The 16,266-nt window shown below is 54.5% G+C and overlaps 1 protein-coding gene and 1 non-coding gene across 4 annotated transcripts in view; both read left to right on the forward strand.

Moving 5' to 3' along the window:
* The window catches only part of PGS1 (phosphatidylglycerophosphate synthase 1), a 45,620-nt gene that overhangs the window by 18,884 nt on the left and 10,470 nt on the right, over positions 1–16,266 (forward strand). For 2 of the 3 annotated variants that reach the window (XM_039476323.2, XM_039476324.2), the window contains exons 4-7: positions 321–420; positions 1,423–1,612; positions 2,719–2,897; positions 5,280–5,801. In XM_039476323.2, coding sequence (XP_039332257.1) covers positions 321–420; positions 1,423–1,612; positions 2,719–2,897; positions 5,280–5,801 — 991 coding nt within the window. Of the gene's footprint in view, positions 1–320; positions 421–1,422; positions 1,613–2,718; positions 2,898–5,279; positions 5,802–10,283; positions 10,407–16,266 lie in introns of all 3 variants that reach the window. The other variant, XM_074389017.1, reaches the window with a different exon arrangement.
* Positions 1,984–2,111, forward strand: LOC120367037 (small nucleolar RNA SNORA30/SNORA37 family). The gene has a single exon (XR_005581537.1). It is a non-coding gene; the product is annotated as a small nucleolar RNA SNORA30/SNORA37 family (small nucleolar RNA).

Below are 16,266 nucleotides of genomic sequence, written 5' to 3' on the forward strand. Positions count from 1 at the left end.
GTGTTGGTGTCTGAGTGCCGAGGGCACAAACCTGTCTTTGGAGAAGATGATGAGGGCGCTAGGGGATGGGGCGATTGGTTTCTTTTTAAATACGCCTCTGGCCGTAACAGCTCATAGAAACCTGGTGACCACTGGCTCCTTCCCACCCACCTATCTCACTCTAAGTGACAAGTGTGGCACAACGGCAAGTCTGAGGGGAACAAGACTGGCCGCAGCCCTGGCACCTGACACCAGCCCTTGGCAGAGCTGGCCAGTCCGCCCAACTTTGGTCTTAATCTTTGGGTCTTAATCTTTTCTTTGTCGGTGTTCTTTCTTGGCAGGTGGACTGCCTGGAAAGTACTCTAGAAAAGTCACTCCAAGCAAAGCTTCCTTCAGATCTCAAGGTCTCTATTCTCTTAGACTTCACACGGGGCTCACGAGGTAGGTGGCATGCATGCCTGGCCCCCTCATGCTTCCTGTGTCAGATACTCAGTTCCTGGAGGAGTTACTGTCACCCCCCTGTCTCAGGCAGAGACAGGGCTATCTGAAGATCATCCAAGCTGGCCCAGGACTGCCTGATGGTGCGAGTTAGGATTTTTTCTGCAGCAACTGATTGAAAGTCCAACTAAAAACAGCTGAGGCAGGAGCTGAGTGTAGTGGCTCGCCCTGTAGTCCCACCTGCTTGGGAGGCTGAGGTGGGCGGATTGCCTGAGCCAAGGAGTTTGAGTCCAGCCTGGGCGACATAGCCAGACTTTGTCTCTTGAAAAACTGCCACAGGCAGAAAGACTTTGGTTGTGAATTCCTGTGACTGATCCACCCTGGGCGGCTTGTGATCTGAGGTTTAAATGACTGTGTCACCAGGGTCCATCCCCTAGCTGTTTCCTTTGGGCTGGCTTCCGACTCAGGCTCTGTGTGGTGGCCGCTGGTGGCTCAGGCCTGCCTCCCCGGGATACCTTGTCCTTTGGAAGAGTCTGGTTCCCTGAGAGGTCAAAGCCCCTGAGCAGCCTGACATGGGCGCATGCCCAGCTGGGAGCTCAGAGTGTGCTGAGCAGCCCAGCCCAGGCCTATGTGCTCCCCCATGGAGCTTGGGGTGAGGGCTGAGGTGGGTAGGGTCATCTTCCCCCAGTGCAGAAATGCTGCAAGTGGATGGAGTAGTGCCCCAGGAAGAGGTTGGATGCAGTTACCAGAAGGAGGGTGAGTGGGTGCAGGGTGGTAACAACAGCAGGTGTCTGCCACGCCCAGCACTCCAGGCCTGATACATGGCCAGCATGCAAGACAGAGGGTAGCCGGGGGACCTCTGGCTAGGAGTAGCCCCAGTTGGTGCGACTGATTCAGGTGGGTGGCACAGGCGAAGAGGTGAAGGCGAGGCACGTGGAGCGGGTACGGGCAGGACGCCTTTCTGCTGGGAGTCAGCGGCTGCGTTCTCTGTGTCCGTGTGTTCAGGCCGGAAGAACTCACGCACGATGCTGCTCCCACTCCTGCAGAGGTTCCCAGAGCAGGTCCGAGTCTCGCTCTTTCACACGCCGCACCTCCGCGGCCTGCTCCGGCTCCTCATCCCAGAGCGCTTCAATGAGACCATCGGCCTCCAGCACATGAAGGTGTACCTCTTCGACAACAGCGTCATCGTGAGCGGGTGAGTGCTGCCCACGCTCGACTTCGTGCTCTGCAGCCTGGACGGCGGTGGAATAGGAGCGGTGGGAAACCCGTTCCCCTTGGCCTTGGAGAACCTGCTTGTAGGTCTGGCTGTTGTACACCCGCCGCACCTCCCGTGGCACTGTCTCTGCCGCTGAGGCCGGAAGCCCCCAAGGGCTGACTGGAAGCCACCATTGATTGGACACTCAGATATGCTGTCTGTTCCTGCCTCACAGTGGCCCTCTGTAGTATTTTCCTCACTGTGTACATGTGGAAACAGATGAAGGAGGTTGAGGAACTTGTCAGGTAGAGAGAGCCAGAGAAATAACCAAGAGTCAGACTTGGAAGTCCAGGTCCTTGGGCTGATAAACATGGGCCCTTTCACGGGCCCTCTCCTCGGAGTGGGGCCAGGATTGGGTTCCTGGTGCCGAGAGAAAGCCCTTGATGGCATCCTTGCCCTGGTACTGTACCAGCGGCAGCTGTCACTTAATGGGACAAAGAAAACAAGCAAACATGGGCGCTGATAAATAGCCCTGCGTGGGCTGGGCACGGTAGTTCACGCCTGTAATCCCAGCACTTTGGGAGGCTGAGGCAGAGGGATCACCTGTTTGAGAGCAGCCTGGCCAACGTGGCGAAACCGTGTCTCTACTTAAAATACAAAAATTAGCCAGGTATGGTGGTGCACCCCTGTCATCCCAGCTGTTTGGGAGGCTGAGGCAGGAGGATCACTTGAACCTGGGAGGTGGAGGCTGCAGGTAGCCAGGATCGTGCCACTGTACTCCAGCCGGGGCGACAGAATGAGACACTGTCTCAAAAAAAAAAAAGAATGCCCTGCATGATTAGTTGACTTTCTGCATCTCCTCCTCTTAGCTAGATTGTCAGCTCCTTGAGAGGAGGGCCTGTGGGTCACATTGCTGTGTCACCTGTCACCTTGGATTGGCTCTGGCTTTGTCTCTTGCACATGTTCATTGCTGAGTGGCTATTTGTTAATTGCGTCCTGACCTGAGTTCGTCACCCCCGTTAGTTCACCTGAGACCTGGGTCACCAGGACACGCTGCTGCATACTCTTGCCTGAGACCTCCTCACCTGCGTCTTCCCTCCCTGTAGTGCAAACCTGAGTGACTCCTACTTCACCAACCGCCAGGACCGCTACGTGTTCTTGCAGGACTGTGCGGAGATTGCCGACTTCTTCACCGAGCTGGTGGACGCGGTGGGGGACGTGTCCCTGCAGCTGCAGGGGGACGACACAGTGCAGGTGCTGGATGGGATGGTGCATCCTTACAAAGGTAGGGGCTGCCACTGACACCCTGCTGTGGCTGTGGCTGGGATGCGGTGGGGTGAGGGCCCAGGAGAGCACACCTCTGGGTGGCCTTGCCACGGGCATCGGAGACTTGGGTGGTGGGGCTTCATTCTGCTTTTGTCCTTGAAGCCAGACAGATGTGAGTCGCTGACCATCAGTCATGCTCTGTGGGTGAGAGAGCCGGCCCGGAAAGGTGGGAGCGTGGGCCTGGGCCTGTGTGCCTGGGCGAGTGACCACAGGAAGCAACCTGGCCAGCAGCTGCTGTCTAGGGTCCATTTCCCCAAGCCCACCACATGGACCTGTGGCTCCCAGCTCCCTTCCGGTCTGTGGCCCCCTGCCTAGAAAGTGAAGTGGTGGAAGAGCTCAGCTCTGCCCACTGGAACCAGGCAGGTCCTGGTGCGAGCGTTCTGGGGCATTTGCATTCCTGTGATTCCTGTGGCTATGGCTCCCCCGTGGCCCTTAGAGGGCCACTGCTGGATTTTCTATAGTGTGCTGAACTTGGGCAGAAGGGCTTGAACTTGAACCTTGTTAGGAGAAGAGCTCTCCGCGTCCTGTGGACCTAGAATGGAAGCATTTCAGTGGGCCGTTGGACAGACGGCCCGTGCTGTTGTCACGGGAGCGCTGGGCCTCTGGGCCTGGCTCTGATGTGCGATGCTCTGCCTGAAGCCGTGCTCGGTTATACCATTGTATTTTGAATTTCTTCCGTAAAGAGCTTGTGGAGCTCTGTTTCTCTTGCTGAGTGCCTACCTGGCATCCTCAGCTTTGCCTTTTGGCCCAGAAAGCCTAGAATGTTTACCATCTGACCCTTAAAGAAAATGCGTGTGGATGCCTGGTCTAATGTAACAGGCCAGGCATGGATATGAGAGAAAATGGGCCATGCTAGGCCAGGATGAGAGCCAGCAGGTTTGGAGCGGGAGCGGGGAGACTGGAGTGCAGCTGTGCTTTGAAGAGTGGGAGTCCGTGAAGAGGTCCAGGGCGTGCTCAGGCCCCTCCCGCAGCCCTGTCCAGCATGTGGCAGTGTGACTCCGTTTTGCCCTGGATGGTGCTGGCGTCAACAGGAAAGTCCTGCACCTGCTGATCCTTCTCTTTGCTCTGCAGCTCAGCCCTGGGAGGCACTGAGTATCTGTCCCTGCTCTCAGCTCAGACCGTCCGAACCGGCAAGGATGACTCAGGGCAGCCCTCCTTCCCTGTTTCACTATCCTTTATCAGGGAATCAGCTTTCCACAGTGGATACTCTCTGTATCGTTTTCATTATATATATAGTTTTTTGTTTTTTTTTTTTTTTTTTGAGATGGAGTTTTTTGCTTTTGTCATCCAGGCTCAAGTGTGGTGGCATGATCTTGGCTCACTGAACCTCTGCCTCCCAGGTTTGATTCTCCAGCCTCAACCTCAGGAGTAGCTGGGGTTACAGGCACTTGCCACCGCGCCCAGCTAGTGTTTTTATTCTTGGTACAGGCAGGCTTTCACCATGTTGGCCCGGCTGGTGTCATACTCCTGGCCTCAGGTGATCTGCCCTCCTCAGCCTCCCGAAGTTGTGGGATTGCAGGCGTGAGCCACCATGCCCTGCCTGATCTTATTTCGTTTTTTTTTTTCCTTCCCTGTGCTGTATTTGTGGTTTTACTCTGTTTCTTTCCCCTGACTTTTTTCGTTGGATGCTTAACTTGTTAATTTTCAGCTGTGTCTTGTCTGATCATAGCATCTTTCCCTTTAGTGGGTCTGCATGGTCACCAGTGTTTTGTCCGAATACAGAGGGCACCCTATGTAGCACCTGAACCTGCCGGTTCTTCCTCTCTCTCAGGCACTGTCACTGCTGTGGGAAGCTTTCCCTGACGGCGCTTATCCAGGGCTTTCCCTGTGACCCCGTCTGTGGCATACACATGCTCCTTTTGTGGTTATTCGCATGTATCTTAATTTGAATGAGCTTCCTTACTGAAGTAGACATGCATAGCAAACGCCAGTCCCAGGTGCACAGCCATGAACCTTTTCCTAGTGGGTCCGCTTCCCAGAGGTCCCCCTCTGTCCCCACCCCAGGAATTACCCCCAAGGTAACCACTCTCCTGATTTCTCTCCCTGTGAATTTGTCTTGTCTGGTTTGGAGCTTGTTTGTAATTGGGATGATATGTCGACATGCCTTTCACTTCTGCCTGAGTGTGGGCTACTGTGGACAAGGCCCTTGTCGTGGGCAAACTCTCTGCAGAGGAGCCTTGCCCTGGGCTTGAGGGGTCTTGGGCTCACTCACTATGTGTTCAGGGAACATCCAGTTGTAGCATCTGCATCTGCCTGTCACATGCCCTGTTCCCTGAGCTGGGCAGAGTCCAGACCCTCCATTTCTATTCTCTTCATTCTTCTTTCTGGCGTCTTCCTCTAGGTGACCGGGCAGAGTACTGTAAGGCAGCCAATAAGAGGGTCATGGATGTGATCAACTCAGCCAGGACCCGCCAGCAGTTGCTGCATGCCCAGACCTTCCATGGCAACTCCCTTTTGACCCAGGAAGACGCAGCAGCTGCCGGGGATCGCAGACCAGCCCCTGACACCTGGATTTATCCACTGATTCAGATGAAGCCCTTCGAGATTCAAATCGATGAGATTGTCACTGAGACCCTGTTGACTGAGGCCGAGTGTGGTGCAAAGGTCTACCTCACCACTGGCTACTTCAACCTGACCCAGGCCTACATGGACCTGGTCTTGGGCACGAGGGCTGAGTACCAGATCCTGCTGGCCTCACCAGAGGTGAACGGCTTCTTCGGGGCCAAAGGCGTGGCTGGCGCCATCCCCGCCGCCTACGTGCACATCGAGCGGCAGTTCTACAGCGCAGTGTGCAGCCTGGGCCAGCAGGAGCGGGTCCGGCTGCAGGAGTACTGGCGGAGGGGCTGGACATTCCACGCCAAAGGTGCGCAGCAGCTGGCCGGAGGACGGCCCAGTCTGGGACAGCCCCAGCATGGGCGGGGGGTGGGGAGGCCCTGGCACCTGCCTGTTAGAGTGCTGCCCTTCTCCCTCCTCACCCTCCCAGCAGCCCTTGCAGACATACCATAGCTGTCCCACGACCTGGGGAGATAAGAGCATTCATCTCCCTAAGTGATTTTTTTTTTTTTTTTTTTTTTTTTTTTGGACACAGTCTTGCTCTGTTTCCTAGGCTGGAGTGTAGTAGCATGATCTTGGTTCACTGCAGCCTCCACTTCCCAGTTCAGGCAATCCTCCCACCTTAGTCTCCTAAGTAGCTGGGACCACAGGCGTTTGCCACCATGCCTGGCTAATTTTTGTATTCTTGTAGAGACAGGGTTTTACCATGTTACCCACTGGTTTCAAACTCCCGAGCTCAAGTGGTCTGCTTGCCTTGCCTCTCAAAAGGTAAATTTCAGCTGCTAAAGTCTATATCTTATGCATCAAAGACTTAGATGGTCACATCATTTGGTGGCTGTTGTAAAGATGTGGTGATGTAACCTCTCCTAAGAGAGGAAGAGAAACATGCCTTAGTCTTTTCTTTTTTTTTTTTTGTAGACGGAGTTTCGCTCTTGTTACCCAGGCTGGAGTGCAATGGTGCGATCTCGGCTCACCGCAACCTCCGCCTCCTGGGTTCAGGCAATTCTCCTGCCTCAGCCTCCTGAGTAGCTGGGATTACAGGCACGTGCCACCATGCCCAGCTAATTTTTTGTATTTTTAGTAGAGACGGGGTTTCACCATGTTGACCAGGATGGTCTCGATCTCTCGACCTTGTGATCCACCTGCCTCGGCCTCCCAAAGTGCTGGGATTACAGGCTTGAGCCACCGCGCCCGGCAGTCTTTTCTTTCTTTTTTTTTTGAGATGGAGTTTCACTCTTGTTGCCCAGGCTGGAGTGCCATGGTGCTGTCTTGGCTCACCACAACCTATGCCTCCTGGGTTCAAGCGATTGTCCTGCCTCAGCCTCCCGAATAGTTGGGACTACAGGCATGAACCACCACACCTGGATAATTTTGTATTTTTAGTAGAGACAGGGTTTCTCCATATTGGTCAGGCTGGTCTCAAACTGCCGACCTCAGGTGATCCGCCTGCCGTGGCCTCCCAGAGTGCTGGGATTACAGGCATGAGCCATCGCACCCAGCCCTTAGCCTGGTCTTGACCGTCAGAGTTCCTGCATGTTGGCAGTGTTTTCTTTTTTCCCTTTTTCTTTTTTCCTTTTTTTGAGATGGAGTCTTGCTCTGTTGCCCAGGCTGGAGTGCAGTGGTGTGATCTTGGCTCATTGCAGCCTCTGCCTCCCAGGTTCAAGTGATTCTTGTGCCTCAGCCTCCCGAGTAGCTGGGACTACAGGCGTGCACCATCATGCCCAGCTAATTTTGTATTTTTAGTAGAGATACGGTTTCATCATATTGGCCAGGCTGGTCTTAATGCCTTACTTTGTGATCTGCTGGTCTTGGCCTCCCTCCCAAAGTGCTGGGATTATAGGCGTGAGCCACTGCACCCGGCGGGCAACGCCTTTCTCAGGGAGAAAGAGGATTCATTAGGGATTATTTGTTCTGGCGTCAGCAGCCCGTTTTTTTTGTATTTCCCTTAGTATTGTTACTGTTTTTTTCTTATATGCCGATATCTGCCTTTTTCCCCCATAGCTGAGGAAATGGGGGCTCTGCATAGTCTTACTGGTGGTGGGTGGTAGGAAGAGGGTCACAATCTGTGTTGCTTTTTTTTTTTTTTTTTTGAGACAGTGCTTTGCTCTTGCTGCCCAGGCTGGAGTGCAGTGGAGCGATCTTGGCTCACTCCAACCTCCGCCTCCTGGGTGGAAACGATTCTCCTGCCTCAGCCTCCCAAGTAGCTGGGGTTACAGGCATGTGTCACCACACCCGGCTAAATTTTGTATTTTTAGTAGAGACGGGGTTTCATCATGGTGGTGAGGATGGTATCGAACTCCTGATCTCAGGTGATCACCCGCCTTGGCCTCCCAAAGTGTTGGGGTTGTAGGCGTGAGCCACTGTGCTCGGCCTGTGTTGAATATTTATTCGTCCCAGGCATCCAGCAGAGCAGCCGAAATGGGGCAGAATCCCAGGGGCAGCTCTCTGAGACATGGGTAAAACATGCTGGAAACCTTGTGCATAGCAAGCAACGGGCTTACCCCATGGCCTCTTGATGATGTGAGGGTACCCATCTCTAGAAGCGGGACCATAACTCCTTTCTGACGCCAGGGGACCGATCTTTTCTAGATAAGGGTAAATGGTGAGCTGTGAGCCAGCCCGCGGCTTTTCTGGCTTCTCTTTGGGCAGTCCAGAGGCCTGTTTTGCTCCTTCTCTTGTGGTGCTCCTAGCGACTTTTGACTTGAGGTCATCTTCCAGTGCTCAGGTGGTTGGTTTTTGTTTCTTTTTTTGGGACGGAGTCTCCCGTGTTGCCCAGGCTGGAGTGCAGTGATGCAATCTCGGCTCACGGCAACCTTTCATCTCCTGGGTTCAAGTGATTCCCCTGCCTCAGTCTCTTGAGTAGCTGGGATTACAGGTGCCTGCCACTACGCCCGGCTAATTTTTGTATTTTTAGTAGAAATGGGGTTTCACCATGTTGGTCAGGCTGTTCTTGAACTCCTGACCTCATGATCTGCCCACCTTGGCCTCCCAAAGTGCTGGGATTCCAGGTGTGAGCCACTGTGCCCGTCCTAAAGCAGTGGTTTTCAGCTGGCGGGGAGGTGCATTGTAAGAAATCCTGAAGCTCAGGTTCCCCCAGACCTTCATCCAGCTCTTTTGGGATTGAACCAACATGGTGTTTTAAAAATCTCCCTAAGAGATTCTGATGCCTAGCCTTAAGACCCACTGTCCCAGCTTGGAATGGGAGGCTTCCGGCCTGTCCAGGGCATCCCATGTGCTGCTTTGAGTCCCATAGACCTGCCTAGGCAGGCGGCATTGTTTTGTCGCGGGAAGTGACTGCCCCAGTGTCCTGCAGGGCCCAGCCTGGCATGCGTTGTGGCTGAACAAGCCTGGTGGACAGTGTCTCAGGGCAGGCGGCCCCCGCCCCTGGCAGGTGTAGAAGGTGTTTCTGGATTGGCATTACTTCTGGGAATAACAACAGTATCCAGGGATGGGGTATTGAAAGAGACGGCCAGTGGGGCAGCTTTGACCTTTGGGGAGGCCACAGATCCACAGTCATGTGCTGGAGAGCTGCAGAGGTGTGGCTGGGCGTCACTGCGCTGGAACCATGAGGAGGCCCCTTAACTGTCTGGAGGGTGGGAGGCTCCTGGCCTGTGGCTTCTGACTTTGCCACGGGTGATTTCCCTGAAAGCGGCTCTGATAAACGTGAGCTGACTCCCCAGTTACCGTTGAAACAGAAACACCCAACCTGCTTTTCCGGTGTGCCTCGCCTTTTCCCGGACTGGTGTGCTCCTGCCGCTCCCTCTCTCCTGCCCTGGTGCAGGTGGTGGGGAGGTGCCTGCATCCAGGAGTGCTGGTTGAGTGGGGAGCTGGGGATGATCTTACAGCTGGGTCCCAGCGCATGTGCCTGTGTGGGGGATGGGATGTGGGGGAGAGTTGCCAGAGGTGGATTGGGGATAGATGGTGCGTGGAGGAGGCTGCTGCTGAGCAGAGGGGCTTCACCCTAAAGTCATGAACTGGAGGTCAGAAGTCACTTGATGCTAAAGTGAGAGGCGAGGGTCCTTCCCTGCTAAGTGGGATCTGAAGTTAGCACCTCTTCAGGCCCATCTTTTGATGGTCACTTCCCTCAGGGCAGCCTGTGTCAGGTGAGAGATGAGTGGGCAGCCACAGAGTGCTCGTGGATTTGGATGGCTGGCCCAGTGGACCATTTCCTGGCTTGCTGGGTATAGGCTGTGTGCATTTCACACCTCTTTGGATGCGTCTGTGTTTGGGCCGCAGAAAATTCCTGCCGGTGGCTATGCACTGCTACCTCCACTCCCTTACCCAGGCTCCTGTAGGACAGGCCTGGGCTGATCTCAGCTCCTCCTGCTCCCAGAAGCCTTTGGGCAAAGGAGGGTAAGCCGGGACTCTGTGGATTCCAGATCCTTGCCCCTCAGACCGCACTCTGGTCTCAGTGCAGCACTCCTCTGGAACCCAGGCAACAAGAGGCTTCGAGGAGCGACTGGGTTGAACTTGCTGGTGGCCGCATGAGTGGTGATGCGAGGAAGAGCAGCATGGGGGGAGAGGTACTTTCTCATGTGAAATGACCCTGTGGGTCCGCAGCTGCCAGTGGATTTCAGTGCAGTCTGGTGACAGAAAATTCATAGGGCTGGGGTTTATTCTTTAGTGTTTTCTGTGTTATCAAGTATTGGCAGGACTGTCTGGTATTGCTCAGATGGCTTGTTGGAAAGGTTCTTGTGATAACCATTTGCCGGTGCAAGATGTATTTGTTCAGCAGCCTGATACACCTCTCTTGCATACTGTGCTAATTTCTTTTTTCTTTTTTCTTTTTAAGACGGAGTTTCGCTCTTGTTACCGAGGCTAGAGTGCAATGGTGCGATCTCGGCTCACCACAACCTCTGTCTCCTGGGTTCAAGCAGTTCTCCTGCCTCAGCCTCCCGAGTAGCTGGGACTACAGGTGTGCGCCACCATGCCCAGCTAATTTTTGTATTTTTAGTAGAGAGGGGTTTCACCATGTTGACCGGGATGGTCTCGATCTCTTGACCTCGTGATCCACCCGTCTTGGCCTCCCAAAGTGCTGGGATTACAGGCTTGAGCCACCGCGCCCGGCCACTGTGCTAATTTCTTAACATATTTTATCTGTCAATCAATCAATCATGTATCTCTTTATCATGTTTTACTAAATTGAGCAGTTTCTAAGAACCAGAGGAACCCTCAGCTATTTAAAGGTATGCACTAGAGACTTCTTTTGCAATATGGTTTGTCTATTTAGTTCTCATTTGGATTTTTGCAAATCGTACCTGTTTAGAATACTCAGGAGAAGCCATGTAAGTAGGATTGGCATAGGGGATACTAGTCTTGAAATCTGGAAGGCTGGTTCTGAGCCCACATTTACTTGTGGCCACAGCTGAGGGGCCTGGTTTAACCTCCTTCCTGTGCAGTGGAGGGTGGCTTTGGATTGTCAGGAGGACACGGGGAACAGGGCTCACATTGGACTTTTTGTAAGATGACCATGCCGGTCCTAGGCCAGGTGAGGCGCCCTGGTGGGGTGTGTGGAGGTTGAAGTCCCGCCTGGGGCTGAGGGCTGCTGCGCGCCCGGGAGCGAGTGACTGGCAGAAGGGGGCAGGGGGTCTTGGATCCCTTGGCGCTGTGTCTCTGGCCTTGGTGCCTAGTTTTGTTGCTCTCTCTGATTTGGCTGTGAAGGAAGGTGCTGCTGCCAGGCGTCTTCACCTGCATCGCCTTAGCTTCAGGAGGTGGGGCTGGGTGGGCATCCGGGTTGGATCTCGGGCAGGTGGCAGCTCCTCTGATTCATGGTTGTCAGTTTCCTGTTGCCTGGCCCTCGCTCCTTGCCCAGTAGGTGTGGTGGGACAGGGTTCTGGGAGCTGGGGCAGAATTTGGACCCTGACGGGAAATGCCTCATGTGCTGCTGCAGACACATCTGGATGGGTGCTGAGCTTTCCTTTCCAAACCCAGTCCTGGCCGGGGGTGGGGTACAGGCAGGAGCAGCCTGGCCTTGTCGGCCATTGAAAGTGTGGTATCTGCCGGGTGCCAGTGAGCTCACTTCGAGGTCTTGAGAGGGAGCCTCAGGGGAGCCCGAGTAAGTATGAAATATGTCAGGCCAGTTCTCCTGTCTCTCCCTCTTTCTACTTCATGGAAAGGTGAGGGACAGAGCGGATGGTGCCCACCCCATCATCAGACTCAGGCAGAGCCAGGCTGTGTCCATCTGCTGGGACCTGGGCTCTGCCCTCCGGTGTGCATTTCATGAGGAAGATAAGTTTTAATTAGTTAACTTCACTTCTTCTGGATGCAGCATTCTAGCATTAACACCACAATGTGGGTGGCTAGGGCGGAGCAGGGTATTGGATTAAGAGATTTCTGGCTCATGCTGACAGGGAAACCTGTTAATGATTGTGAGAATGTCACTATTTTTATTGCTTTCCCGATAGGCCAATTGGCATTCTGCCCAAAGGTGAACGGATGGTGAGAGCCGGGCAGCCCCACCCTGTTTGCTTAGGCCACACGTGGGGCGGCTCTCCCTGGGAACCCAGTGGGTGTGGTGAAGGTGCTGTGCTGGTGCGAACTGCTTACTTCAGGCTGAGCACGTGCCAGCCTGCGGGCCCTTAGAGTTTCTCAGAGGTGTACCAGTGTCAGAGCAGGCGAGTTCTTCTCCTGTAAGGATAAGACTGTGATGTCTTCTGTCCCCTCCGTGTTTGTTTTTTTTTTTTTTCTTTTTTTTTTTTGAGACGGAGTTTGGCTCTCGTTACCCAGGCTGGAGTGCAATGGCGCGATCTCGGCTCACCGCAACCTCCGCCTCCTGGGTTCAGGCAATTCTCCTGCCTCAGCGTCCTGAGTAGCTGGGATTACAGGCACGTGCCACCATGCCCAGCTAATTTTTTTGTATTTTTAGTAGAGACGGGGTTTCACCATGTTGACCAGGATGGTCTCGATCTCTCGACCTCGTGATCCACCCGCCTCGGCCTCCCAAAGTGCTGGGATTACAGGCTTGAGCCACCGCGCCCGGCCCCCTCCGTGTTTTTATTGGAGTCTGAGAACCCTGTAAGATTTATTGCAGAATACTATGGGGGGCGCTTAAGGGAGGAGTATGTAAGTTGAATTTTACTAGGAGAGATCCTCTTAAAATGTGTATGCACTCCTGCCTTAGAACTGCAAAGGCCAGGTGTGGTGGCTCACGCCTATAATCCCAGCACTTTGGGCGGACAAGGTGGGCAGATCACCTGAGGCCAGGAGTTGGAGACCGGCCTGGCCAACATGGTGAAACCCTGTCTCTACTAAAAATACAAAAATTAGCCAGGTGTGGTCGTGTATGTCTGTAATCCCAGCTACTCTGGTGGCTGTGGCACGAGAATCACTTGAACTGGGGAAGTGGAGGTTGCAGTGAGCTGAGATCACACCACTGCACTCCAACCTGGGCGAGACTCCATCTCAAAACAAAATCAGCTGGGCACACTGGTGGATCACGCCTATAATCCCAGCACTTTGGCAGGCCAAAGGAGGTGGATCACCAGGTCAGGAGTTCAGGACCACCCTGGCCAACACATTGAGACCCAGTCTCTACTAAATACACGAAAATTAGCTGGACGTGGTGGTGGGAGCTTGTAATCCCAGCTACTCGGGAGGCTGAGGCAGGAGAATCGCTCGAACCCAGGAGGCGGAGGTTGCAGTGAGCCAAGATCACACCATTGCACTCCAGCCTGGGTAACAAGAACAAACAAAAAATCAAACTGTCTCAAACAAACAAACAAAAAACAAAACTTCAGAGCTTTTTTTTATACTTAATTTAACCTTATTTTTTTGGGAGAGCCATTATTGGTCTCATTTTGTTTGTTTTTTTCAAACAGATACTTAACAAGCACTGACTGTGTCCCAGGCGTCGTTCAGGACGTGGAGAATGGGTCACTGGGTGCCAGACAGACTAACTCCCTCCCTCCTGAGGCTTATAGCTTGATGGAAAACGGATAATAAGCAGAGGCATCACCACAAATACCTGTCAGGGAATGAGTTATGAAGACCAGAGCAGGAGAAGGCTCCAGGCTGCCGTGGGTCTGTTACGGGGGCTCTGGGAGGCCTCTCTGAGAAGGAGATAGTCAAGCAGTAGGTCTGAGTGAAGAGGGAGTGCCTGTGCCACTGTCTGGGGCCAGAGTGTCCTGGCAGAGGGGACAGAAATGTGAAACCCCCTCGACTACACGAGGCTTGCAGAATAGCAGGGGTGCTGGGAGTGATGGGGAGTGAGATTGAAGGGTGGCAGGGCCTGTTGGAAGGGGTCTGAAGCCATGGTTGTGAGTCCTTGGGGAGCGCTGCCGTGGAGGCCAGGAGTGCCGAGGCCTGGATCAGCCTTCCTCAGGGCCCAGAGCTGTGAGGCAGCAGAAGTCAACTCCAGTCCACGTCCTCCTCTGGTGCTGTGGACACTTGCTTTCTGGTGAGGGTCTGTGGAGTGGCAGCCGCCTCCACGGCACCCAGGGCTGCCAGCAGTCAGTCCAGTCCCTGTGTCCGCAGGGCCGTGTGTCTGCAGGGCCGTGTGTCCGCAGGGCTGTGTGTCCGCAGGGCCGTGTGTCCCCGCAGGGCTGCCTCCCACTCTCCAGGCTGTCACTCTGCTGCAAGTCTCCCTTCATCTGATGTTTCCTGGAATGGCAAGGATGTCAGGCCCAGAGGTCAGGCCCTGGGATGAAGAGTCGGACGTGAAACACATTTCCCGACAGAGTCCCAGCCCTGATAGTCTTAGCCCTGTGTGTACACAGCCTGACATCCTGCCTGGTGGTGCAGGTCTGACTGGAGCTCCAGACTGCTCAGGCTCAGAGCGAGGGAGACCAAACAACTTCAAGGGCTTCTTTTTGAGTCAGGGCTTCTCTCTCTGTTGCCCAGGCTGGAGTGCAGTAGGGGTCATTTTAGCTCACTGCAGCCTTGACCTCTAAAGGGCTTTTAGATTTCCCCCTCCCTAGTTGGAAACTCTCCAGTTGTCCTCAGGGCACAGACCAATGAATTGTATGCTGAAATCTAGAAAAATTGTGGTTCCCAGCTGCCTTGGCCTGTGGGGCACGCTGGAGTGTGGGCATCTCGCAGCAGCACCAAGTGGCATCTCTGGACCTGGCAGGTGCTTTGCTCACGCTCTCTCCTTAGGGCTCCCCAGAGGGCATCAGGCTGGCCTGTGGTGGTGGTTTTCTTTTTGATGGAGAAGGACTGCAGTGCAAATAAGCCTGGAGGGGAGGTTGGTGGGCAATCTCAGGTAGGTTGAAAATGTGAGCCACCTCTTTAATCCTCAGCATTCACCTGCTGAAGCACTTAACTCTATATCTATCTATGCTTCACACAGAGAAAGAGGCTGTCTGCAAACGCATACACGGTCTATCTTGGGGCTCGGGAATGAGCAGTAGATGGGGGCAGTTGCGCATGCGATGAAGTTGTGCACTAGAGGTGGCCTGTGTGCTCCTGGGCGCTGGCCCCATCACCAAGCCAGTGCTCAGGTGGATCTGGGAAATAAGTCTAAGCCCCACCAGACTCTGGTCTAGGGGCTGTGGGGTACGCTGACTCATGGTGGCATGATGTAGAGCAGCCTGACCCTCTTTACCCATGTGACGTCACATGTCACTGTCCACTCGGTGGTCTCAGAGCCAGCTGGACAAGTCACACTGAACAGACCCTGTGTTTTAAGGGGCTGACCTTGTCATTGGAAAAGTTGGAATGAGCGACGGCAGGTGGGAGGAAGCTCCTGTCTCTGGTCTGAGGCTGGCGGACGCCTGCCCTGCGCCTTTGTCTCAACCATCTCCGTGCTCTGGGGCAGGGGGGTGGGAGGGGCTGTGTGTGTGTGTGAGGGGCCGCGGGTGCTGTGCTGTTCGGACCCCCCTGGGCAGTGTGAGCCGTCTGGATGAGCGCTGCCAGGGGAAGGGGCAGCCTGCCCACACCTGTGCTCCTGTGACTCGCCTGCACAGCCAGTGGCCCAGCGGGGCGCTACCGTTTATGGTGCGTTGTGCACAGGCCAGCAAGCGGCTTTGATGTGGCCCTTGGAGGGGTGGAGACGAGCCCATTACAGGAACAGGCACAGGGCCTCGTCACCTCTTACCCAAGATATTCCTGGAAATGCTCTTGCTCTGAGTGAAGATTAGGAAACTCGTCTATTTTAGGAGCCTGGTGTGTGTTACATACTGTGTTGACTCACCCATGACGATCGTGTGGGTCCCTTGAAAGGGGCGTGTCAGTGGGGGAGAACTCGACACCTCATGGGGAGGGGGAACTTGGGGTTGCTGGGATTACTGCAGGGCACCCCCGAGGAGCCGATGGCCACCTGCCTACCCTTACTCACACCTGCTCCTACCACTTACCCTTAAACCTGCTTATGCCACTTAACGCTTACTCACACCTCCTCACACTTGCTCACACCTGCTCACACTTCTAGTCACTCATACCCATTATACTTCCTCATACCTGCTCCTCTGCTCACACCTGCTCAATACCTGCTCACCTTTGCCTCACACCCACTCACCCTCACTCATTACCTTCTCACCCCCGCTCACACCGACATCAGGCTGGAGTGTCTGGGAGAAGCATTCTCGGTGCCAGTGAAGGGCAGCATGGAGGGAAGTCTTGAGCTCAGGCCGAGCCTGTGGGAGGAAGCGGGTCTCAAGCAGCACATGTCCTTGGGAGGTTAGGTCTTGGGAACAGCCTTTTTAGAAGTAGTTCTGATGGGGGCTGGGCTGTGGGAGTCGGCTCTGGACCTTGGGAATGTGTGGAGTGGGGCGCAGAACGGTGCCTGTCGTCATCTCAGGCAACACATCAGTATCCTGAGGACACCTGTGACCTTGTCA

The sequence above is a fragment of the Saimiri boliviensis genome, chromosome 17, assembly GCF_048565385.1.
Source record: "Saimiri boliviensis isolate mSaiBol1 chromosome 17, mSaiBol1.pri, whole genome shotgun sequence".
Taxonomy (NCBI): Eukaryota; Metazoa; Chordata; class Mammalia; order Primates; family Cebidae; genus Saimiri; species Saimiri boliviensis.